We start from the raw sequence: 27,661 nt of genomic DNA on the forward strand, positions 1-27,661 counted from the left end.
ATTTTGTACTGTGTTTGCTTTTCTCTGAATTACCTAATTCATTTTTTTGTTGGAAATTGTCACAATGTAAAAAGAACTGTCCAGCTCCTAGTTGTGAATAGTCATCATTGGCTGCTCTCTGTGCCCTTCTGTACCTGCACCCCTCCTCTTCCCATACAGCTATAATATCTCACTGTCTCAGAACTGTAATAATCCAGCAGAGAGTATGTCTTCCCAGAGAGACAGCTTTAAGTTCTTATTCATACATGACAATTCAGTTCCTGTCCAGCTCTGTCAAAATGTTACCATTACAGAGCGCTTCACAGACACTCCAGGTCGATCCATAAAAAGTCCATAAAAATGAAGAATATTTTACAATTATTTATTATCATATTAGATATGTTTATTAAAAGTTTATTGAGAGTAAAAAAAACCATTGACATTGCTTAGTGTATTTTTAACATTTATATTTTAATAATTTTTAGCACAATTTTAATTGGACAAACCTGTTACTGTATTCTGTGCAGATACAGAAGCAGAGAGGAATTCGCTAAGAGAGCAGGTGTACCCCAAGCTGAGAGAATTCTGCAGAGAAAACTATGGCATGGAGTTCCAGGTACTGTGCTTTTTATTTATGTCTACCTAATGTATAAGCAATCAGCTTATGCTTTATAGTAACGTGCACTTGTTACCTACACACACAGTGGAGGCAGCCATTTTGTGACATGAAAAATATTTTAGATATCAGTTTGTATAATGCTGTTGATTAATTATGAAATAAAAATGATGTTTGTTAGAATAGGAGAATGTACTGACACATATTTCACCATATTCCCGTGAGACTCCCAAATTTCGGATAGCCTCCTCCTGGAACCCGGAACCCTCTTTATTGTGAAGTTGCCTCGATGACACGATTTTTTTCACCTGGCCCCGTCTCCGATTTGTGTCATCGCACAGTAGTTTGTAGGGACTTATTATACGAATTACATCATCATGATGGAACCCCTCTGCCCTCAGCTCTGTGATTACACGAATCGGAGCATCTTCAAAGCCCTTACCAACAATTCTCCCCTTACATCTCTGACCTTGTCTTGAGGTTCATACCTATCCGACCACTCCATTCCGCCTCTGACTTCCACCTCAGTTCATCTCTCATTAGCTCCTCCCATGCTCACCTCCAGGACTTCTGCTGTGCTGCCCCCATTCTTTTGAACTCCCTACCCCGCATCAACGTCTCCAAACTTCAATCCTTCAAACGCTCCCTTAAAATCCACCTTTTCAAGCTCACCTATCCTACAACCTCCTACTTCCCCTTCCTTTGTCTGCCATCTCCATTTTCTCCCAGCTGGTCCTACTGTCTCTCACCACCCCTCCCTCTAGAATGTAAGCTCTCGTGAGCTGAGTCCTCTCTACCAATTGTCGCACATTTGTCCACTGTCTGACTACTTTGTATGTCCTGTTGTTACTTGTTTCTGTATCCGGCGCTTCGGAATCTGTTGCGCCTTATAAATAAATTTAAAAAAATTATAATAATTATAAATAATCTTGCGAGCAGGGTCTTCTTAGCTCTTTGTCTGCGTTTCCCAGTATTGTATGTTATTGTGTTTGTCCCTAATTGTAAAGCACTACGGAATTTGCTGGCGCTATATAAATAAATGTTGATGGTAATGATGATGATTGCACAGCAGGGGGCATCATCACACCCACCACATTTGACTTTGGGGAAAATTAAAAAGTATGTCTGTTCCTGCAATTGTATGACGTCATTTCAAATAAAGGCATCTAATTAGATAACACAGAATATATTACAGTGGTTATGTATGTTGACTTAAAATATTTTAATGTATTCTGAACTATTTATGTTAATAACTTTACAGTGTATGCAACAGATCTACTTATGACCTAGAAACGTTGAAGTAGGGAATGTTATTCTGTGGGTTGTATTTATCAAACTGTCCAGCTGCATCACTGATAGTCCATAGGCCTGTGCTAAAGGAACAGTTCTGTCAGCTTGAGAAACACAGTAGGGCTAATCTTATTGGATGTTTACAGCATATTAGCTTGCATTAGCCTGATTAAAGTAAGGTGCTTTGTATATTGGTTGCTATGGGTTACTGTACAACATTAGACTTTTCACCCCGTTACTAGATAAGCCCTATTATGACGACTGTGTGTACCATATACTTGCCCATTCTCCAGGAGACTCTTGAATTCCATTTAGGTCTCCCTATTACGATAACCATGTCCTATGCATCAAGCATAGGGCACGGCTATCATAATAATATAATGTTATAATAATGTCATAATAGTGTATGTAGTTATGATACAGCTTTTGGGGCCTGTGAGATGAGTTTTTTTTCTATTTTAAATTTGGAGATTATGAATTCGAATTTCTGGTTATTTTCTGACAGTTAATTGCCCTCTGGTAATATTGCATCAGTGCTGTAAAAAAAACTGCACATTTAGGTGTTTCCCTGGTGTGCTGGCAGATGGAAATGAGATACATACATACCTCCAAGTTGTCCCTCTACTGGACAACAGTCCTTCTTTCTGTCTGAAATCATACGGTCCATATTTATTTTCCTATTGTACTTGTTTAGGGTCTTTATAGCTACTTTATCCTGACTTGCAATGGTGTCTTTCTGGCTCTTGACGTCAGTGTATTCATATTAATGTATGGGTATTATTCATACTTGCCAACTCTCCCTGAATGTCAGGGAGACTCCCTGAAATATGGGTGATCTCCCTCACTCCCTGAAGAGTCTGGCATTCTCCCTGATGCTGAGCCAGTACAAGACGTGGTTGGCTTCGCCATCTGTGGCATGATGACACAGTTAACAAATTGTGTCCTATGTCCATGTATTGATGCCTATGGAGGTGGCCATTTTCATGGAGACCAAGATTTAATCAAAGACTGACAGGTAAGACAACATGACTTCAGTAATAGAGACAGATTTGTAAAAGACACTTCAGTCTCTAGAGATTCATTAGCTGCTTTTCTTTAACACCTGTGGTCAGTAGGCGGGTTCAAATCAGCAGCAGGCTGGCACAGTATATGTGCCAAGTCTGTCGCTGCCACCTCACCGCTGGAGGGTGCGTGGCCACTAAGCATAGGGCATGGCTATCACTTTAGACTGTACTAGGTTGCCCTCCAGCTTTTTCAGCTGGAAATACACTGCCAATGCTGCATGCACCACTGTTAGTGCAAACCTTACAGGCAAAGCAACGTGATAGGATGGGCAATAACAAAGGTAAAATAATAACAATATTAAGACATTTATTTCAATAACCAACACAGAGATCATTCTATTGACACTTTCACAATATAGATACAATATAGACGGCATTCTAGTGACACCTAAACAATAATTCCCCCCCGCCCCAATAATTCTCCTCCAGGGCACAGGTAAGTACATATTTATTAATACACACTGCATTTAGTCTAATATACACAATTTACATATACTGGTTAACTCCCGGTGGCTAGCGCTGGAATTGACCATTTCGGCGCTGCGCGCTGGTTACTCGCTGTAACGCCCATACATCACCCCTAGACACATTTTATTTAAAATATTCAAACACACATTTTTACCCATTCAATGCTGCGGCGCCGGGTATTACCCTCCTGGTGCCACAGGGCACATTCAAAAATATTAACCCATCCAGCGCTGTCTTTTATTTTGGCAAACCCTAAATTGAAGAACCAGAACAATAAGTTATTTAATACGGTGATAATCACTTTCACGATTACCACCATAACGACACTGAGAAGTCCTCCAAATAAAAGACAAATCTGTAAAGAAAACGATGTAAAGAAAAGCAGACTTAGCTGTATACCAAAGTTGCAGATGTCCGATTGGCGCAGGATGCTGACCGCAAATGAGTCCGACTACTGAGGTGTCCGTCAAGAGATTTTAACATCAGTGCGACTTCTATTCCTCTTAATTTAAAGCGGCAATGTTTGGTTAAGTGTTTCAACACTTAACCTGCGGGGTTTGACATTGCCGCTTCATCTCGTGATGAAGGGGCCCGAAAGTTTATTTGGGTCAACCCTAGAGGACCTGGCCAGATAATGAGTAGCACGACCTGTTAAAGATAGAGAAGGAGGGGGTGGGTTAACTTACTAATGCCAGTTTCCCCTAAAACGCATACAGTTTGGCATAAACCTCACGTAATTTAGTCGTTTTCACTTTTCAGCCTCCAAACTGCTGAGAAGTTTATAAGACTTAGGGCTAGATTTACTAAGCTGCGAGTTTGAAAAAGTGGGGATGTTGCCTATAGCAACCAATCAGATTCTAGCTTTCATTTATTTAGCACATTCTACAAAATGACAGCTAGAATCTGATTGGTTGCTATAGGCAACATCCCCACTTTTTTGAAACCCGCAGCTTAGTAAATCTAGCCCTTAGAATGAGAATTATAGATAATAGGTGGTAAAGGCAGTTCCGGTAATGTGGTAAGTCTACTCTAGATCTAAACCAGGCTTTTAATGTATAACTTGTTCTCTTATGGCTGGCGGTGGTAACATGCAGTTCTCCACCTGCAGTAGAAATACAACGTTTACACAGTGCCTCAGTGTGTTTAGTGAATTTAAAATACAAATTATAAAGGAAAATGTGATGAAGCTAATTGCAGCAGTCCCTTTCTGTTTTGTTTTGTTTTTTTATTGAGAATTAACCCTAAAATTAAATGTAACAGCCTTGGTGACGTTAGAGTATGTGACTTGGAGAGTGGGAGAGACAACCATTTTAAGGGGAAGAGGGTGCAAGTCACGTATATTTCAGAGGGCTCAGAGGTACTGAGATTTTTTGTTCGTCCTCTTACACAATATTTTTAGGCAGATGTTGTTTATTCAACTCACTGAAGGACATGGTAATGCTTGGTTACGTCTCAATGGTTAATGTGTGACTGGTTTCATTTGTGGTCGGTCTTTAAGTCTTGGGAAAGGTTTGGTCTTTAAGCAAAAATCTGTATATGTTTGTGTGAGGCTGGTTAATAGAGATTCCCATGGCATGCATTTTTATTTGCCCTGTATAGGTACAATAGGAAGGGGTGACCATATAACTGGTAGGACCACTAGCTGGAAGAAGGGAGCGAGATCAGCATTCTCTTTTCCCAGATAATACTGAAAATATAACCAAATAACAAGAGCTGTTGTTACATTTTATGTTGAGCTCCATTGTGCTAGGTACACATAGCAGAAGACTCAATGCAGTCCTGGATTACTGATTAAATTATGCTCTTAACTCTTTTATTTCCACAGTGCAAAGCTTAAAGCGAACATTGAATTGCACTCCAATGATTAGCTTCTGTTCATGCTTCACGTGAACTTTGATTGCAATGCAATTCAACAAAACCTGTCTTACACAGTGCCTGTCCTGGTATCATAGACCAAAAACCACGTGGCCAGACAGTTTGTGGAGTCAGTAAAGGTTTATATCACAGAGAGACAATATCAGGAAAAGGTGCTCAGAATTTTCACCTTAACATCACAACATTTCACTGCTGAGAACACAGGAACATCGCTGACCTTCAGATCTAAATCTAACATTAGATAAACTAGTATATAAAATTCTACATGTAAAATTTGTGCTTGCTCCAAAACATGTCTGTTTGTCATTACAATTTTTTTTGCATGAGCAGAACTTATTCATGTATTCCACATATAAATGATAGAATATAGCACAACATCAAACCGTGTTTAAACAAAAATACATCGAATACAGTTGAAATATGCTGCAAAGGACAATTCTGTTATTGGTGGCTTTTCACATTTCCGAGTACTGCATATTTGTTTCTGGAATACTAATACGTCATGTTCATTCATTCCTAGGCTATAGACTTGTACTGGGGGATGCCGGCAGAAGAATGGGATAGTCCTGAATTGCAAAGGACTCGTATGAGGTTGCTGGAGGAGTGCCTGAAGACATCCGCTGGACCATGTTTTGTTGTGAGTATACAATGCCTGTATCTGCAGACTTCATGTAAACCTGCTTATGCTGCTTTATTAAAAGGTATGTGGAATGTGTATTGTGCAGCACCTAGAATATAAGATGTTGGAAAAGAGTAACGGTATTATTATTATAATATTTTTATTTATAAAGGGCTGACATATTACACAGCACTGTACATTGACGGGATTGTGACATGCCACAAGAAAGTTGCATAGAATGATATAAAACAGAAGGTTAAGAATGCTCTGCTCAAATGGGCTTATAATTTAAGAGGTGTGAGGAACACGTGATACATAACATATATGCATATATCCATAATATATTTCCTGGGGGGGGAGTGTGAGTGACTGTTATCAAGCAGCAGCATTAGCAGCCTCCAATAATAAAACAGTCATCAGCAAAAGGCACCTCTGTGCAGCTTTCGGTGGTGTAGTACGGTAGCAGAAGAGAGAGGAACGGTCATGAGCATCACGACTAGTTTAACATTTAATCACATTACACCAGTTTGATGGCCATGAACATATTCATGTCTGTAGACCCACATTTCAAATTTGGGGCTCAAATTTTGTGATTTGTATATCACTTTCGAGGATTGTCATTTGTATTCATAGATTCCTGTTCATGTTAAATAGTGTGTTTTTAAATGCTATTTAAATAATATTAACTAAAAAAAAGTACTTTTACTACTTTTGCAGGTCACGTTTGAGGTTCATAATTAAAAACCATCAACAGTTTTAAGCTCAAACGTATTTGAGCTAGTTCATACATGAATAATCAATTTGAGCAGCTCGAACATGGAGGAAACTTCAGCCAGATTTTTTTAATCCATACGGAATTTTAGAAATTCCAGCAAAAGTTCATATTTTTGTACAGATTTGAGAAACAATATACAGCCGGTTCGAGAATCTCTAATTGTGGTCATTGATCCCAAAGATATGGTACTTCCTTCATTCATATGTCAAACTACACCACATACAGAGCACATTTTCTATATGTGAATGAGCCTTTAAAGGAAACATTTACTGTTTATTACAGCTATATAGTTTCTTTTAAATTCACCTATTTACTTGAATGTAAGAATATAGCCATCTGCAGGGCAGCTATAAACTGCATAGTGTTGATGTCTCATTTTCATTGCCCACTAAACCTCTCTCATATGTTACTGTAAGTGATAAATTAAAACATGGACACCAATGCAAATTTTGGCATATAAGCTCAGAGTTTAATTAAAACAAGAATGGTGGCAGAGAAGTCAACTAGCAGTGGATGGCCACATGGCCCTGAAACCGCTGGACCCAGCATGGTGGCTAAGTGGTTAGCACTTCTGCCTTACAGCACTGAGATCATGGTCATGAGTTCAATTCCTGACCATGGCTTTATCTGTGAGGAGTTTGTATGTTCTCCCCATGTTTGCGTGGTTTTCCTCCGGGTGCTCCGGTTTCCTCCCACACTCCAAAAACATACTGGTAGGTTAATTACCTGTTAAATTGACCCTAGTCTGTGTCTGTGTGTCTGTCTGTGTGTGTTAGGGAATTTAGACTGTAAGCTCCAAAGGGGCAGGGACTGATTTTAATGAGTTCTCTGTACAGCGCTGCGGAATTAGTGGCGCTATATAAATAAATGGTGATGATGATATTCCTTACTATTGTCCAGTGATAAATCTGTCGTCAGTAACTACACCCCCTCTCGACTTAAAATGACGTGCCCACACAAAGTAGGTCAAGGGACCCACCACTTAAAAGGACCAAGAGCCATTTTACTTGGAAGGGGGCAATGACTTGCGGGCAGTCAGCAGAGGTACCGTATGTATTAGTCGTTGACTGAAATGCTTTCCAGCCGACTGAGCCTCGTCTGAAAGTAGGGAGAGAAAATGTTAATAACAGACAGGCAAATGGAAATACCACAGTGATATATGAAGGGAGGGAGAGATTTTGAGCAGCAAAAAGAGGCCTAGCATCCACTGGGGGGCGAAAATATAGAGAAGCCTAAGGCCATCCTGGTGTCTACTATTGGCTGGGAGATACAGAAAACTTAAGCCTTAATAGCTATGTGAATCACACTTGCATAAACACATGAGTTTAAGTGCGTTCTGCTTTATGCCCCCTCTTGTCATTATGTTCATGAATATTAATGAGAGAGCTAACAGCCCATGCACTGGCAGGAGCATGCTCACTGCGCTCCTAAGAAACATCATGTGACATCATCAAGCTGCCAGCTGTCAGTGCATTCATCTGAATGATCACAAGTGTGTAGTGTCACAGGAACACATTCTCACTCCAACAGGTTGTTAAAATAATGCCTAAGCTATTTATGATGCAGAGATGGAGGGACACAGCTTTATAGTTGCTTTTTTTCAACAATGGTTTATGTGATAAAAAGTGCTATTAGTATTAGATTTTTCAAAATTGCACAACAGGTACACTTTAATTTGTACAGTTGTATCTACGAACATTACTCCCAACAGAATGTGATGATGCAATGGTAATGGCAAACTGACAGTATTATAGGGTCTATGTATTAAAGTGCTATCAGCCTGAGAAATCAAACTGAGAAAACAGCCGTTTTCTCTGTAAAATGACAATCGCAAAATGTATAAAGGGTTTTTGGAAGGATCTCCTGCCATAACCCACTTGACGTTTCTTAAAGCAGTAAAGCAGTTCCCATAGATTAATATGGGAATTGCAAAGTTCTGCAATGCATCAAGCTTTGAAAAGATAACCCCATCTCAGGATTGCGTTACCTGTCAGGTTTCTCACCCGTGGAAGTGCTATGCGTATGCGCATAGCACTTCCTCCATTCACCGACAGCGCAAGGCTGTCAATAAGTAGAAAAAACAGTTCACACTAGATGGGGGACGTCGCCAGGGCTCCCAGAGTAGCCCCAGCATAGTCAGTTTCAGCGGTGCTTAAATATGTATGTCTGTGATTTGCAGTGATGCATATTGACTGGCACTGTATGATATTAATACATAGACCTCTATGTATGTAACGAGGAGTTCTCCTCAAGACGGAAGTGAAAGGAAACCCCCTAGAGATATACTGGATAACAGAGCACATCATATAGTTGCTAAAATGATAACAATATTAATTATGGGGGGAAAAATATTGTGACTTTTTTGCAATATATATATATATATATATACACACACGTATATATAGATATTATGGTAAAGATATTTTATGGTAAAGTGTTGCTCCTTGCTATATTTCTTGCTGACAACTATGTTCTGTAACTGAGGACATGATAGTCTATACAATTAAACCTTTGTCAGGTGAGATGTAACACAGTGATAAGTCACAGTATGTGGTAGGACAACACAAACAAACATTGTGCTGAATGTGTTGATTAGAAAATCACCAGGGGTGCACAAGCTTGATATAAAAATGATAAACTGAGTACCACTTAATTGAAATGTGATCCCTGGACTTTACCTGCAAAGGATGACATTAGGAGAGGCTTGTCCTAATAGGTTTTGCAATCCAGTATGTCCATGCAGCTTGGTGCAGTGAGTCGGGGTGATGTGAAACGCTCTACATATGTTTTCTGGTCAGATGAGTCTGAACCCTTTGCATCATGTCTTGCTAACTTAGTAACTGTCATGGACTCTCCCATAGTAACTGTGACATTTGGAGTATTGATGATATAGAACATCCTCTATCACATTATTTATTCAATCTCGGACTGAACTGAGTACTATTGAACCCATTATATACTGATGAGTATTGGCAGTGACATGAGAGGGGGTTTGTATTATTTTTTTATAATGTAGTTTTTCTTATTGTCGTATTCTTCTATTCAGCAGTACTCAATATAGAATATGATAATCCTTCCCACTTGTGTACTGCAGAGATATGGAGGCATTGTGTAAAGAATTAAGACCAAAGGACACCCACCAACAGGTGTCTCCTGCAATTAATATGTGGGCTGCGTACAATACCATAAATTCTTCTAGTCCTTTTTCAGCACATAACTGCCCCTTCTAATCATACATCCCAGTCTCTTCTTTCCATAGTCTGCTTCTATACTTATCTACTTTCATTATCATCCCACCATCCCATTTCTCACTGCAGTTTTGTAACGGGTCTGCCTGATCTCAACATGAGGTCAACCATGCAGGAAGGAAGACCTTACCTTGTCAGGGTTCAAACCAGTTGATGGACAGCAGCAGTACCTGTGACTTCACTTCTAGGGGAAGAGAGGCAGTGCTGAATACCCAATAACATAACAATACTAAGAGGCATGTGTCCAAGGTACCAGACTGGGAGGAGATACTAAAACTCCATCCCACACACCAGGACCTTGTTTAGTTCTAGCCAAGGCAAGAGATAGAAAAAGTGTTCAGGCCCAGAAGACGGCTGGACCTGCACACCTTCCTGCATGTAACCATGTGGCAATAAATATGGAACACACTCAATGAGGCCACTGTGTGATCCTTTTCTCTGTTCCTTGTACACAGATTTGTACAGTGGGGAAGAAAACAAACAAACCCTCCCACAATGGTTATTTCTGAGCAGTAGTATGTGTCACCCACACTAGCTATAACAGGTGTGCTAGTCCTATCAACAGTCTATGTAGACAGTAGTATGTACTACTGTAGAATGCCAAACAGCATAATACAGTCAAACTCAATGCAGAAATGTAATAACAACAATTCAGTGGTACAATACAGAGAAATAAAGCCCTACCTTTAATGAGGGCCTGAAAAAGGGGGGTGGAGGATGCACTAGACAGTAATAGGATTGTACGGGCTGCACCATGGATGGGGGTAACCAATCCCCTAAGTTAAATGTAGAAGGAATAGTCCACAGGGCTCTCAAGTACAATGCAATACAATGAAATATGTGATAGCTGTTGTAGTGGGTACTGAGTAATAGCTGGAAAATGTGGAAACGAGAGAAAGTATAACAATAGCAATAACAATATGGCAACATTGAGTTTAAGGTAGTAACAAATGTCCCTGGTAACTGTAACAAGATGTCACTGGTTACTGTAACAGCTAATGTTAGCCAGGAATGGCTGTGTAACGGCTGATGCCTCTGCTATCCTCTGTGTGTGTAGGTAGTTGCAATTACCTTGCTGTAAAGGTGAGTGCGCTCAGAGCCGGATTTACACCTCATAGGGCCCTAGGCAAGATATCGGTTTGGTCCCCCCCTTCACACACACAGTGGCCCCTCACACACACGCAGGGCTGCCATCAGAAATTGTGGGGCCCAGTACAAATGAAAGAGTCTGCCACCCCCCCCTTCCCAATGTATAGTGCGGGGTATATTACATTGACTCCATATTAAGCCACACATAGTACCCCCAGATCATATTAAGCCACACATAGTATCCCCAGATCATATCAAGCCACACTTAGTACCCCCAGATCATATTATGCCCCACATAGTACCCCCAGATCATATTATCATACACATAGTACAGAAACAGTTCCCAAAATAAAAGACCCGTCCCCCCCTTCCCCGACTCGCGCGCGGGGGGGGTGCTGCGAGTCTGGGGAGGGGCCACAATTTTTTTGTCCCCCCCAGCTGGGCCCCCGGGAGCCGCTAGGCCCTAGGCAGGTGCCTAGGTTGCCTAGCGGTAAATCCGGCCCTGTGCGGCGCACTGTCCGGCGCACTGTGCGCTTAGCAGCTGGCTCTGTGGTGAAGTCTGCTAATGCCTGGTCTTGTTGTTTCCCGATTCGCGCTTGCGGCTGCTTGAGGCGGGTCGTGGTGTAGATAGTTAGAAGTTCCCGAAGCGGCTGCGAGTAGGCTGGAAGCGATGTGTGTGGTTAGCGGTGTACGCTCGATTCCGTGGTGAGTGAGCGCTGTGTATTCCGCGACTTCCTCTGTTGCCGGGTGTCTGCGTGCAGCTGAGAACCGCACATGCGCGGTGCGTAGTACTCGGGATAAGGAAACGAGGCTACATAGTGAAGTACTGCTTGACAGTTTAATGTGATAGAAAAAGGTCGCACTTACATGAAAACACTTGATAACAAGCACGTAAACAATGGATGTACAAGTTGGTTGCAGTGAATGGCTCCGACGCGTTTGGTCCTCACGGACTTTCTCAAGGAGTGATTGTTTGATTGTGGCGGCAGTGTTTTGAAGGTAGGGTTTTCTCTGAGATTATTGGCTTACATGGTGGGGGAGTGGTCTTGTGTTTCGGTCCGGAGGAATGTGGGTTGACCGAAAAACATGGAAAATGTATAGATCTGATGCATGTCTGGCTCTGAGTAAAAAGCTAGCAAAGTAAAGATAGATAATTGTGGGCAGCAGCTATTATTAAAGGTCCTACAGTGATAAGACTTTATGGGAGCCCAGTACAATCTGTGGTATACACTCAATCTCGATCTTTAATGGGGGCCTGACTAACAGAACTCAAAGAGGAGTGTGCTGGGGCTGAGAGAGGGATGGGCGTGAGCCAGAGAATGGTGGGAAAACCCAGAATAGGGCGTGGATGTAAAGCCCATCAGCTTAGAGTCTCTTTGGAAGGCACAGGCCTAGGGGCCAACTGATGGCACAGGCCTAGGACCTGACTGAAGGCACAGGCCAGAGTCTTACTAGTGGCACTATGAAGGGTCCCCCTGGTGACATAAACAGCAACTAACTGCAGTCCTCGTTACCCCGCTCTAGATGGTAGGTAGGGGCAACTAATACTCAATCCACAGATGTTTAACACAGTTCACATGTTGGCAGACCCTAGTGTGGTAGTGTGGTACAGTGCAGATTGGGCACCAAGTCATCTAGTTCAAACCAGGAAAAATAAACTTTATTTACTCAACAATTTAAATGCCAGCCTCCTACAAATTTTCTTTAGTATTTGTTATTGCTATCTTCTTTCATCACACTTGTACACAGTGCTTATAGACTCATAGAATGATACATACCAGCTGCTGCTGCTGGAGGCAGTAGTTCCACAGGCAAGCAGACAGCCACCTCACGGATCCTCCAGGATCTTCATCCCACTCTTTTGGGACTCTCTTCTTTCATGAGGCACAAACATCCCCTCATCCAAAGACTCCTCTGCAGTGCAGTCTCCTCCGCCCTTACAGCCGCACTCCCATCTAGGTGTGCACTGTGCAGCGACCCCCTCTCACTGTATGGGGGTCCTTCCAATGGGACTAATCCATTGGGTTGCCTGTAGGGAGGTTCTCTCCAGCCTTCTCACTTACACATCCTTGTGGTGCCAGCACTGTCTGTCTCTGGTGGTGGTGTTACTTCTGTGTACCCCTGAGGGTGGGGATCCCCCTGCTGGTTCTCTCTTTCTGTATCATCTTTGCTGGCTCTCATTACAGCCACATGTTGGGCGACCCCCAACTTATGAGGAACACCCCTCTGGTGTCTACTGAACACTTTGCTCTGGGCACCCCCTTTTTGTGATCATTAAAGTGCGCCTACGGTGTACCCCCTCATCCTATGGGGTTTCAGCTACTTACTGGGGTAAATCTTCTCCTCCAGGGATTATTTAACATAAGTGTCTCGCAGCAATCGCTGTACACCCCCCTTCCCCAGGGATCTGTAACCACACATCTAACTTTACTGGTCCTGGCTGAAAATGTCTGCCACTCCCTAAGGGCAGGAGTCCTTTATAGACTCTGGCTCCCACATAACTCACCTATACCTGGGGCTGGTGCTTTCGCACCATTGGTCACGCTCTCACCAATGTCCTGGTGCCCTGCTACCTAGCCAAGGCAGAAGCCTCTAAACACTAAACATACCCCCCTATGACCTTGCCTGCCGTCACTGGGAGACGGGGCCTATCCATGTAATACTATGGGGCCGATTCGATTCAGCCACGTTAGTGTAAGAATAAAAACGCTGCGCTAACTATATTATTAATACGGTAACTTTAACCTGTATTTTTGCTCACAGCACCGAGAGCTGCAAGCAAAAATCAACGTTAAAATGACCATACTAATAGTAATACTGCGCACTTTTACTGCAGTAATGGTAATAGTGCGCAGGCCGCATTTTTCCTAGAATAACATAGCCGAATGAAATCGGCCCCTATGTGCGTTACATTACAACTCAAAGCCTGACTGTTGCACAGGCCGAAGCCTGAAAGACAAACACATCCCTGTGTCAACACAGAGTTTTACTTGCTCTAAGTAGAATCATGATTGTTAGCTCTTTGCCTTCCCCCTGCACTCTGCAGCTCATTAAAACTTAAAATGATGTGCAAATGAAGGTGTTTGTTTTTTTAACAACTTTATTTATTTAAGGTTCAGCCAATAACAACAGTGTAGTGATGTCATAAAAGGTCATTGTGTGTCCAAACACTCAAAAACCAAGTAAAGCATAAAGAAAAACAATTGTAATAAGTAGTACTGGAGGCACACAAAAAAAAACAATAGAGGGTGTTCTTCTAGAAGGTTATTAACAATAGGTGTTGAACCAATTTTTCAGAAGGAGAAAGATAGAAAAAGTAGGAAAAGAAGTCGGGTGGAGATGCAGACGGAGAGGCGGTGTGACGTGCCGCCACAGTTGAATCCAGAGGGGGGCGATTGGGACAAACGCCTCCTCTTAGCAGCAATCTTTATGACATTAAATTGCGGTGGAGGGGTTCGATCATGGGGGGGGGGGGGGCAACCAGGACCAACCAATCAACCAGTCAAGTGCAGGAGGGCATGGCTATGCAAAATCCCTCCTTCCCCCTTAAAAATGTCTAGATCTGCCCCTGCATGCTGCTAGAAAAGAAAGGAGAGATTGTGAGGTGGGGGACAGAAGAGAAAACAAAAAAAAGCAAATTAAGATTTTTTTTGGCAAAATAAATTTGTTCCCCAGTTAATAAAAGGATATGAAGTCCCACACATGCACATTACACATACACAAATGCTTTATTCTAACTTTTAGCTGTAAGGCTTTCTTACATTTTTCTTTAAGAAAGATGCAGCCTGTGCTGTGGCAGAGCAGTTCTGGCAGATGATTGCTTGTGGAACATGACAAATTGGCCCAGAAGAATTCCACTGTGGGTGTAAGCAGCTGTGTTATATCTGTACCCTAAACACTAGATACTATAATAAGACAACATTAGATGAATACTTCTGAGAATCTTTTTTAAACTTTAAAAGGACAGGAAAAAAACATAATTTGTTTCCTGTTGCACTTTATGTCTTGTAGGGTTGTGTTAGAATGCTCAGTATGTAATAGTATTATATTATAATGTCAGGTAGCCTATGCCCTGTTATAATTCTTAGAATCATCATCATCATTTATTTATATAGCGCCACTAATTCCACAGCGCTGTACAGAGAACTCATTCACATCAGTCCCTGCCCTATTGGAGCTTACAGTCTAAATTCTCTACTATAGACACACACACACAGGGAGACAGACAGAGAGACTAGGGTCAATTTTGATTGCAGCCAATTAACCTACCAGTATGTTTTTGTAGTGTGGGAGGAAACCGGAGCAAACCCACGCAAACACAGGGAGAAGATACAAACTCCACACAGATAAGACCATGGTCGGGAATCGAACTCATGACCCCAGTGCTGTGAGGCAGAAGTGCTAACCACTAGGCCACTGTGCTGCCCTAGAATGATTTACAGTAAGGATACAAGAAAACACGCACAGCCATAATTATTTTGGTGACCTGTTTATGTTGCAGTGAATTTTAAAGGTAAAATTTTTGTCTTTTGAAAAGTTCAATACACAATTATAATCTTCTTAAGCAAAGAATACATTGACATGGTCACAGATAGCACGAGACTCTCATTTTCACAAGGAGGGGTAAATTTATTAAGCTGCGGGTTTGAAAAAGTGGAGATGTTGCCTATAGCAACCAATCATATTCTAGTTATAATTTATTTAGTACATTCTACAAAATGATAGCTAGAATCTCATTGGTTGCTATTGGCAACATATTCACTTTTTCAAACCTGCAGCTTAATGAATTTACCCCGCAACCTGCAGATGTGGGATTGAAATCCTACACCAAGGGGATTTAGGCAATGGACAACATGAGCCTATACTGTAGTATTAATTCGCTAAATGCTGAGAGAATATTTACAGTTTTATCTTCCTCGCTCCTCTGGGATGGGAAGGCAAAGTAGCACCAGAATAGGTGGGTGGGGCTTGGTGATGCAGTTCATCAACAAGTAGGTGGGGCAATCATATCATCAAGCTAAGCTGAATAAAACACAGAGTGGCAAGGCCGTGATGACATGCCACTTAGTGCCTACTGAAATGGGTGTGGCTTTATGGAATGACTGGCGTCATGTCCCCACCCACCTTGCATGGATGTGACTCTTTGCAATATGAAGCATTACATTGTGCAATATAGGGGATGATCTCAGTGTAATATGGGGTGTTTTCATGCATTATGGTAAGGTTACCTTGACCAATATGGTGATGTGCAATATATTAGAGTAGTTCACTGTGCAATATGGGGAGTGTCTGTGTAATATGGCGGATGTCTCTGTGTCATGGGGAACACTGTGCAATACAGTTTTAATTGCTCAGTATATATACCAGCCTATCTCTGGCTGTACACTGAGCAGTAGAAGGAGTACAGGTGGGTTATGGGGATGGCAGGTAAGATTATGCACAGTGGCCACAGCTTCTGGCTACACTATTGACTGAAAGGACAGTTAGATAATTAGAGTTAACACTACACTTCAACCTATGAGAATATATTTTCATGCATAGTTTCAACTAACACACAGTCAGCTAGTTGATACATTAGCTACTAGATGTCCACTTTAAGCATTGCAGGAGGCTCCCGGTGATGGCTACCACCTGTAATAGCCAGAGAGAGCCTTTATCAACAAAGCACTTTGGCAAATAGGGAACAGCTCTAAATCCTGTGAAAACGCCTATTTTTCAAGGGATTTAGGGCTCGCCACCCTTTGATAAATAGGCCCCTAAGTTTAATTTTAGCTATATACAAACAATTTCCTATAGGTTTTTTTTCAGGACAAATTAAGCTTTTTGAACCACAGGCAAGTAAATATTTTACGTTACAGGTATTATACGAGGGAAAAGCTAGAAAAACAAAAAATACATTCTTCCCTTATTTCTTTAACAAAATTATTCTTTTTTTGGAGATTTATTTTGTGATTTAGACCATAATAAAATAAATATTATATATACATTGTTTTCTGTGTCTGTGTGTTTTGCTTTAAACTTATTTTTACATTTTGACCTGTACTTTTTAGAAATTTATTTTTCAAAAAATTAGATTGGTATAACATATGTTTACGTTTGACACCATGTGCCTATGCTAGAGCATGGAATCACATACTTTAACATTAGAGACAATGCGCAAGAGTGTTCTGGTGACTTTGCAAGAACACACAAATAAGTCCTGACACAATCTGACTGGAAATGACTGTGACTGACACTCATAACTCTGCAGCTTGTAACAATAGCTTTGAAATTGTCCTAAACTAATGTGAGTAAATTCTATTGAAACATTTGTATCACACCACTGGAATAGTTACAGTATGCTTCCCATTCATAATGAGCTTGTTCTGCTGTCTGTAAACTCTATTGTGAATAAAGGATGGGACTGTAAACACATTACAATGACATATTATGCAGACCTGAACTATCCAACATGTGGCTTAAAGTTATCACCAGAAAACAACATCTGAGCTGTGCATCTGTTTAACTAAACATTGAACAGGGTATACTGCGCAGTCTTCTGTGTCCTGCTAGCACTGTTCTTACAAAGGATTTCCAGGCAGAACATTGTAATGGATGAGATTTGTTTGAGAGGCAAACATTGTATTAGCTGACCAAAAACCAACAGTTTCACTGAAATAATTTATTACTCTATTATCAGAGAAAAAGCAGCAGGATATTTTCTCCCACTCTATGTTTATATTCATAAATAAGGGGTAGCATTGAGAGCTGGACAGGATTTTTTTTTGTAGCCATAGCCGTAGACGTATCATAATCTTTATATATATATATATATAGCACCTATATGGCTGTTTAGTCACTTATTAGGCCTCTGTAGTCCATAAAAGTAGTCATAAAGAGAAGAGAGTATTAGGGGTATATTTACTAAACTGTGGGTTTGAAAAAGTGGAGATGTTGCCTATAGCAACCAATCAGATTCTAGTTATCATTTATTTAGTAAATTCTAAAACATGACAGCTAGAATCTGATTGGTTGCTATAGGCAACATCTCTTCTTTTTCAAACCCGCAGTTTAGTAAATATACCCCTTAGTTGTGATTCTACTTAAGGAGGATATATTTGCTGTTACCACATCCGCATTTCTATACCCTTTCCTGAGAATAGTACATCCAAGGTCTCTACTTCTGTGATGGCTAGTGGTCCTAGGAATCCTGCTGGTAAACAAACCTATCGCCACCCAGACTGGTACCATGGACTTTATACCACTTACAGAAATAAATCCTGCCTAACTTCCATGGCCAGAATGCACATCACACAGCAGATGCTAAGACCCACTATACATTGCGGGTATGTAGTTTATGTTATAGCTCCACCCCCCCCCCCCCCCTCAAATTCACCTTGGCGAGTTTGATTCTCTTTACATCTCAGGGCCTGATTCATTAAGTAAGTCCATTTACATGCAGTATTTTGTGTTTTTTCACTCTGCATATGCGCAAAACTGAAACATACGCCCAAAATTGACACTTCCGACTGTCTGCGATTTAAAGGGTGAAGCAGGGAAGGGGGGCATATGCATGTAGTTAATGTACTGTAAGGGCATGCCAGGGTCCGATTTAAGCCCTGGGCATCTCTACGGCACGTGTTTTTCAGTCGTATCATTTGCACCAGTTACAGGGCTGGTGTAAGTGCCAAGTGATAGTGATGTCGGTCTCGTATGCATGATAGAACATGTGTTTGCAATGAAGAGCAACTGTAGAAAGGTATTTTATGTACAGTAAACATTAATAACATCCTGATAAATGTAAAAAAAGTAAAGAACTTTTTTAATAAAGTTTTTTTTATTAATAACTATAACTATATTATTAACAGTGACAATAATTATCATAATAATTGAATACTTTTTTTCTGTGCATTCTATTGGGACTTTATATTGCACATATATGTATTATATATATCCTACAGCTTGTTGTGTCTGTTTGAATACGGAAAGTGCCATGTATTCAGAGTGTCCCTCTCTGTATTCAGCAAGAGACGTTTCTTCAGATCGGCTGGTAGTTGAATACAGATGTACTTATGCCTGTACAATATGTTCATGCTGCATGCCTTAATGAATCAGGCCCTAAATCTGCTATTAGACTTTGCTGTGTGACTACAAAACTTACCATTGTGATACAGTCAGGGCCGTCTTTCCCATTGGGCACAATGGGCAGGTGCCCGGGGGCCCTGCAGCCCAGGGGGGCCCGTTGGAGGCAGCAAAAAAATAAAAAAACCTGGAAGAAAAAAAAAGACAATACTTATCTTGCTGTCAGCTGGCGATCCGGCTCCCTCCATGGTCTCCTCCTCCATACGGCGCTCACAGTTCATGTCGGGCGTGACGTCATCACGCCCGCCCGACATCCATTGCGGAGCACGATGGAGGAGGAGACCATGGAGGGAGCCAGATCGCCAGCTGACAGCAAGGTAGGTATTGTCTTTTTTTTTCCAGGTTTTTTTATTTTTTTGCTGCCTCCGACGGGCCCCCCTGGGCTGCAGGGCCCATATATATAATCTTTTTTTTTTTATATATATATATATGTATACATAGAGGCCCCGGTGCACAGCTGTGCCCGGGGGCCCAAGATGTTGTTAAGAGGGCCCTGGATACACTGTCAGATCTAGGCTGGCTGTACAGGGAGTCCAGGCGTGAAGCTTACTTTTCCTATTTAGCCTTCAAAAAGTCTCTGGACAATTTGCCCAAATACCTGAACAGGCTACTTAACCCTGCAGCTAATTAAGGTCTATCTCCGGAAGCCTGCTAATGATCCTTAAATGCTATAAGCCCTATTCTTTCTCATACTGGCACCCCACTTTTGGAAAATTCTGCTGATGATATAAATCTGACACCTGTCTGAGATCTTTCAACATTCCTGTAATTCGGCTCTATAAACGTGTTTGTAATTGTACTGCTTAATGACTTTTGTCTGTTATTAGGTCATATCTGTATATAGTTGAAAACAAGAGGTGTCTCTCAATGCATTTTATTTCCTTGTAAAATACGTTATAACTAAATAAATAATAAGCCATACTTGTCTACTCCCCCTTAGGGGCCTATTTTGAAGCCCTAACCTATGCAGAAACTGATGATAATTAACAGGGCAAAACCCTGTTAATTAATAAATAGGCCCCTTAATGTACCAAAATTTAGGTAGGTCTCCTGAACTCCTATGAGCGCAGGCCATTCTCCTGCAATCTGTGAACTGGGTGGAATGGGGACCTCACATTTTTTTGGCCCTGCATTGTGATGACACAATTGCACCCCTTGCTTGCCACTTGACCTTCCCTCGTTATCAACTATGGAACAAGCTCTCCTTCTCAGTGCATATATTGTTCATAAAGTCCCATCCATCTTCTAACACTGCCATCCAGGTCAGACCAAAAAGGGGAAACAATCCCAACCCCCATTAACTCTCAGATATAAGATGGACATTAGTGAATTTATCCCTCTTCAGCGGTGGCAGATCGGGGGGGGAGGGGGGGGCGACTGGAGCCCCAGCAGGGGTGGACTGCCTGCAGTCTCACACTATGTACAGTTCCGTGTCGGCTGTGAGGCAGACAGATAATCCTGCCCGGCCGTTCTAATTTTAAATACAATCAGAGCGGTCAGCAGCATTCTCTGTCTGCCTGTCTCTGCCGACAGGTATATGTATATAGTGTGTGGCCGCATGCAGCCCACTACTGCTAGAAGTGATAAAGGGGGAGGGGACTAAATCGACACCCCTAAAAAAAATCTAGGTCCCCCCTGCTCTTCAGCTAGATCCATTTTCATCCTCTTATCCTTAAGGTCTCCTTAAGTGTTAGGTATCACAGAAGTGCTACCTAAACAGGAGTTACAGGGACCTTACTTATCTTAGCGGTGGTAATCGTTTTCCCGCTGACGACAATTCCAACAAGCTTCATACCTACAACAAAAAATGATTGAATTAAAAAACAAATGCAATTAAAACAGACTTACCTGTAAACCGAAGCTCCAAATGTCGGATGGCACCAGCATGCTGACAGCAACTGATTCCGAAGACACAGCTCTCCGGCAGTTCAGTTTGATGTTTAAACACTTAACTTGCAGGGTCCAGAAATTGGCGCTTTAAATTATCATTAATCTAAGTCGCGCTGACGTCAAACTGAACTGCCGGAGAGCTGTGTCTTCAGAATCCGTTGCTGTCAACATGCTGGTGCCATCCGACATCTGGAGCTTTGGTTTTCAGGTAACTCTGTTTTTATTGCATTCGTTTTTTTATGCAATCAGGTTTTTTTGTAGGTATGAAGCTTGTCAGAATTCTCGAAACCGTACCCAATCCTATCTTAGAGCATAACTGTATAATGCTAAGGAAACCTAAAAGTCATGAATGAACTATTAAGGTCACTTAAATTCAGTAATGGAATTTAGTGCATCTGGGCCATTGTTCCCTATGACAAATATTCCTCCTTATTCACATAGTAACATGCACCAACATCCACCATGCATGACGGCATTTCCTGTAACGGCCTCTAGTTTCAGTGCGCTTTTTACCTGTATGAGCGCACCAGCGTTATACACAGATCCAGCATGGATAGAAGCCTCAATCCCCTCCCCCAAACTATAATATAGTATGATTACAAGAATGTACACGTTTTATCACCATATCAAATGTAATCATATCATCCAAAACTATCCGTTCTCATTAAAGGAAACTATATAAACCTTACATGGATTCCTTTCATCGGTTTAATGATGGTAACCATCATTCTATATCCTACATTTACATTATATTATTTTTCTTAATTAAGCAGTATTTTGTGGTTCTCACACACCAGACTCCCCATCATGTTCCTTGTTCACACGTTCATGTTGTATCCTGCTTACGGCGTTGAGTTATGCTGTTCCCACCTACATGCAGCTTCTTCCTAAGATAGACTTTCTGGTGAAATGTCACCAATATCAATGTAAAAAGAAAATTGACTGGAATGTTTTCAAACAGAATGTCTGTCACGTCTAGAATTCATGTAAATTTACAAGGAGCTGACTGCATGATTTACATAGAGAACATTGCCCCTACCTGTTTTCTATGTATTTATTTAAAACAGTAGAACAATACGTATGCCAAGCTTTATAGAAACTACATTAACAGCCCCTAGAAATATGTGACAACATCTCAATAGATTAAAGTGTCTACATTGTCAAGAGTAGGTGAAAACACATTTTATGAGCTTTGTTAAAAAAATACCTCACTGCTCTACATAAAGTTGTACAAATAAGTTTGGGCATAATAGGAACTAAACTAAAGGCTGCCTAAAAATGTGGGGATATTTTTTTTACACAACTATTGTTGCAACGTGCCCAGGTTATCTCATTTTATGGTTTGTTAGAGCCTGTAGTACGACAGTGATCATTCTGATAAAGAGGCGTGAATGTGGATGTAAACATTCATAACCTTTTTAAATATAGAAAAAGATGTGTGAGGTGAAAAAACAAGCACAACTTAAAAAGCAGTATTCATACTGTATGTCAGCAGATATAATAGAACTTCTATTTTCAGTTGTTCAGCAAAGTATATTACCCCAATGGCCAATTAGCGATTAGTTATGAACGGTAAGATATGCAGTGCTTTTCATTTTGTGCATATGCACCTAATTGCCCACCTTGTGCATAATAAGGCTCACGCCTATATCAAGGATTTTGGCACTTACCCTATAAAAAGACTCTGGCGTGTCTGGGACGTGAAACGGGCATTATGGAAAAAGTTAAATTGTAACTTCCAGCCTACTCCCATTTAAAGAATCATTCTATTTATTAATTTAAAATGTTCAGTTCTTCACCTAATACACTGCTCGGATTAGCCTTTTTTAAGTCTTAAATTAATGAGTAGTTAGTTGGAGGACTGATTTTACATGTGTAACTTGCGCGTTTAAATGTTTTTATTATATTGATTAAAGTACACCTAAAAATACATTTTGCCATATAAAGTGTGTAATTGAAAGTGTAGACCGAAGCCTGGTTTCCACCACATGGTTAGTTGGGTCAAAAAAAAAAAAAAAAAAAGCATTTTCTCCTTTTTGTGGAGAAAAATGTTCTGAACCCTCTTCTAATTGAGCCCTCTCCACCTTTTGGGTTTGATTTAAATAATCTCTCCCTGCAAGACAAAATCGCTTTTTTGCATGTCGGTACACAATTAAGCCCATTCAATGCCTAGCCCACATTCAACATGGGACTCTCTGATCCCACCAGTGCATCCTGTCAGAAAATGCAAATTTGGCCACTATATCTGATTCTGCCATCTTTGACCTCAAATCTATATAATTCCCTGTTTGCACATTCAAAAAATAAGCATATTACATTACAAAACATCATTTACACACCTGAGTCTGCAGCTTTGTATTTTTGGAAATGACCAACTGGTCTCTAGTTTGAAAGGATTCTAGAACCTGGAATAGAAAATGTTACAGTGGTCCAATTTGGATATTTTGGTGTTAGTAGAAAACATTTTCTCTGTTTTCAAAGCACCAGAACTTCTTTTGGAAAGAAAACTTTAAAATATACAATATAACTGTTTGTTTAAGTTAAAGGTTATTACAAATAGTGATATTAAACTTTCACGATTGACTACACTACATAAAAATGGAAGATAAACTACCCTATCATCGTAGAGACACCTCATGCAATTATTTTAATACTAATAATAGCTGTATTCTATTGCAAGCTACTAGAAATAGGATCTGTAGAAATATGTTTAACTAACATTGTTATAAAAATGCTATCTACTGGCATTGTGTCATCTTGGATATTCTTACTTATTTTGTTTGTTCTTATCTATTTTCATAAATGACATTTTGTCCCTCTGCTAATATGTGATATACTTGCAGACATACTGTAAATTGTATTGTAAGCTCTAAATCTGAAAAGAGCATTGCAAAATTACAGCGTATTACAGATAGGCTTTTATGGCTTAACATAATCTGTTTATCCTTCAAGACTGACTTTCCGAATTCTGCCAAATAAAAGCCAATCTATCGAATTCAGTTGTTTTAGTCTTCTAATATATACATTTATATAGTCTCCAGGCATCTATTAAATGTGTTTATCACCGTAGATCATATCATCATTGTTCTTCCACATCCTTCTGTATCAAGTGTTCCCCACACCACTTAAAGTGTGAGCTCATTGGGTAAGGTCATTTGTATCTTCTGTTTTTTGTGATTGTATATAATTTGTGCCATGATCCCCTCATTGTATAGTGCTGCTTAATATATCAGTAGTTTATAAATAAATTTAATAATAATAATAATAATAATAATATAATAATAATAAACCCTCTGGCTTGTTTATGTAATTGTAGCAGCCAAGAAATTAGTGTTGAGTTGTTTTCGATGTGATAAAATAAAATTGATTTAATTTCCATCATTAAGCTTAAGATACCAACAAACACAACAAGTTTGACAAGCAATGTGATCATATTAGACAAGTTTATGCAGTTACTAATGTATGAGGAACATGATCGGGTTAAAACATCAAGGATTATTCAGAACTGTGAGCATTCAATAGTTCATCACCAGGTATTTGAAAACAATTGTACCACTCAGTAAATGTAAATTACTAAGATCAAAATAGGTAGAGTCAGAGGACATTTATTTTTGAGTAAATATTCCCACCTTAACCACCTTTTGCACACATACTACAGATGTACGCAGTCTTTGGGGAGTGTGAACATGCAAATGTGTTGCATGGCCACTTGTGGGAAGTGGGCACAGATAGGAATGTCATAAAAGTAATAAATAAATAAATGAATATGGCAGAATATACAATAGACTCCTGGTTAAACAAAATAATTTATTGGTATAATTACATGCAAACAATCTAAAAAATAAAACACATAGGGGGGTATCGAGCGCGGAAAAACTATTACCGTTAATACGGAAATCTCTCGCCGGATTTCAGCTCGCGGCTGCGAGCTGAAATCCAGCGAGTAAATTACCGTATTAACGGTTTTTCCGCACAGGATTACTGTAATAACGGTAATCCTGCACGGTCCGCGGGATTTTCGGCAATCTAGCGGACAATTGAATATAGAAGATAAAGACAGTAAATTAATACACAGTAGGGGATTTTTTAGAAAAAAAAGATCTATGATCCTAAAAATACCATAAACGTAAGTATAATAAAAAAAAAAAAGAGTCACTTTTAATATTTGAGACTGTAGATACAATGACAGAAAAAGGAGGAGAGAATAGGTGAGTGCCCAGCTCATCTCACTCCTTGTATACAATCTCCCTGAGATAGTAAAATAGTTTCACACTATGAGAGTGTGATGCATACATTCCATATATCAAATAACTACAAAGGTACACTTCAATCTCCCTCTGAAGCAACAGAGTTTAAAAATGTTTGTGTTAACTTGCCATTAGTGATTCACAGCAGCTGTTCGGTATCTGTGACTCTAATCTCCAAAGCGGATGTCTGTCCCATAGAACACTGAAAACAAGTGGATGAATGGGGAACCCTCCTCCCCCTGTGGAAATAAGCCCCAAACTACTTATATCCATCCTTATCACAGAGGAACTAAGTCACTTTCTAATACTCTGTATTGGAGGGCCTCTCATGGCACACCACTGGCACATAAATGACTCTTTTTGTCTGGGACTAAGAAGCACCTATGACATACAAAGCACAGCAGCACACATTCATGCACAGAAAAAAAGTTCTGCTTAACCTAATAAAGTCACAGGTGAGGTTTCATGATGGGGGTCTATTGGCGCAACAGCATAGTGGTGGTTGATTGCGGACTCTGCAATGTGCAACTGTTGTATTGAAAGTGAGCCTGGGATTCTGAGTGAGGGTTGGCAGCTCAATTTAACAAATGACTGGGAACCTTGGTACACCCACTAATACCTTCAGACACATGAGCTATTCTGGCAAATACCATAATTGCTGTATTGCTCATTGTTTGTGAATTGGACAGCTTGTATTTTAGATTTAGTGGCCCTATGACCTTGCTAAGACTGTCTGTCTATATATATATATAACTACAGAGATCTAGCTATCTCTAATATTGCAAGATCAGCATACTTTATCTACACTTTTCTTGGTGTAATGTTTTGCACCTGTCATACAGGAAAGAGTACTGTTTAAATGAGTTAAATATTGATAGTGCGTGTATAAAAGTCATCATAACCTCTGTGTCCAGAATGTTTCAAGGATAATTGCATGATGAGTATCTTAAAAATGCAACCATGTTATTATACCATTTTCCTTAATTTAGGATGATAATTAATGGAACATGATATTTGGAAAGCAATATACAGGATTATCTGAATTAAGGCTGAACATAACTTGTTGTCATGCCCCTTTTAATGTGGCAGCTACATTACAATTTTAGGAAATTTTCCTAAAATATTATGCATACATTTAAATGCAAATCATATTCAGAACAGATTTATAATTAAAGACTAGAACTCTTAGCTCTTACTAATAACTCCAACCACAGGAGGCAAGGCATATGTGCCTATTTTCCTTGGTTTTATTCATATCAGTTAGAATAAGTTGCTAACACTGTTACTATTTATATTGACTTCTGGTGGAAAAAAAACATCACCTAAAGCTATTTTAACTAGAGATGCTCACTGACCCCCTGAAGTGGTTTTGGCTTTGGTTTTGGATCTGGATTAGCTTCGTGTTTTGGTTTTGGCAAAATCACCCTCGTGTGTTTTGGTTTTGGATCTGTATTTTTTTTTTTTGTGAAAATTTGCTAAAATATGCTAAAATCACATAATTTTGCTCTCTTTTTGATCCTACATTATTATAAATCTCAATGACACTAATTCCAAGTCATTTGCAGTCAATTTTGATCACCTCACAGGTCACAATATTATTTTCATACACTTTTGGACAAAGACTGCAGCGAGCTGGCTGGATGGTAAGCGACAGAGCAATGACTCAAACACACGGCAGTTCATACCACATCTAGGACACATTGGCACACAGCAGTGGCAGAAAAGAAAAGTGGTGCAAGATGGAATTGTCCTTTGAACATTAAACCAGTTATGGTTAATTTGATCGCTCCACCCGTTCCTTGGATAGCTGTGGTAATTCTACAGTTAATACATGGCAACAAGCGCTGACCCCCCTGCCCGGGATGTGTGCTTTTATCAGACACACACCAATCCAGGGTGCCAGACAATGCACTAAAAAGAGCCATTGTAATTCACAGCAAAAAGCAAGTTCATCAGTGAGCTTCGAATCAGCCCCAATTCCCACAAAATTATAATCTAGTTAGGTACCTTGGATGTAAAGTGCATATTACAAACACTTGCTGAACCAGCAGCAAAGTGGAATATAATACATATACACATCTATTTAGATATCCATGCTTACATTACTTCTGCAAGCAACGTTGTTCTTTGTTAATAAAATTGTCGTCTTTTAACCGTTTAAAATTTTTAAAAATAATCCTCCACCATTCTTTGGATGTTGATAGTTGATAGTAGGATCAGGTGGAGTTACAGCACAGGTGTCACTAATTCTGGTCAATACTTTTACAGTAGATAAGACCAGATGTCAAAATGTTGTGCTGAGTCATCTGCATCATCAATGGGTGTCTAAGATTTTTGCTAAGCACACAACAATATATAGCTCATGTAGGTAACATTGGCA

General features: G+C 40.2%; 1 protein-coding gene across 2 annotated transcripts in view; it reads left to right on the forward strand.

Moving 5' to 3' along the window:
* Positions 1–27,661, forward strand: part of NWD2 (NACHT and WD repeat domain containing 2) — a 207,542-nt gene that overhangs the window by 96,355 nt on the left and 83,526 nt on the right. For both annotated transcript variants that reach the window (XM_075194771.1, XM_075194770.1), the window contains 2 exons: positions 507–595; positions 5,813–5,929. In XM_075194771.1, the coding sequence (XP_075050872.1) occupies positions 507–595; positions 5,813–5,929 (206 nt within the window). The remainder of the gene's footprint in view (positions 1–506; positions 596–5,812; positions 5,930–27,661) is intronic.

Source organism: Mixophyes fleayi, chromosome 1 (assembly GCF_038048845.1).
Source record: "Mixophyes fleayi isolate aMixFle1 chromosome 1, aMixFle1.hap1, whole genome shotgun sequence".
Classification (NCBI taxonomy): domain Eukaryota; kingdom Metazoa; phylum Chordata; class Amphibia; order Anura; family Limnodynastidae; genus Mixophyes; species Mixophyes fleayi.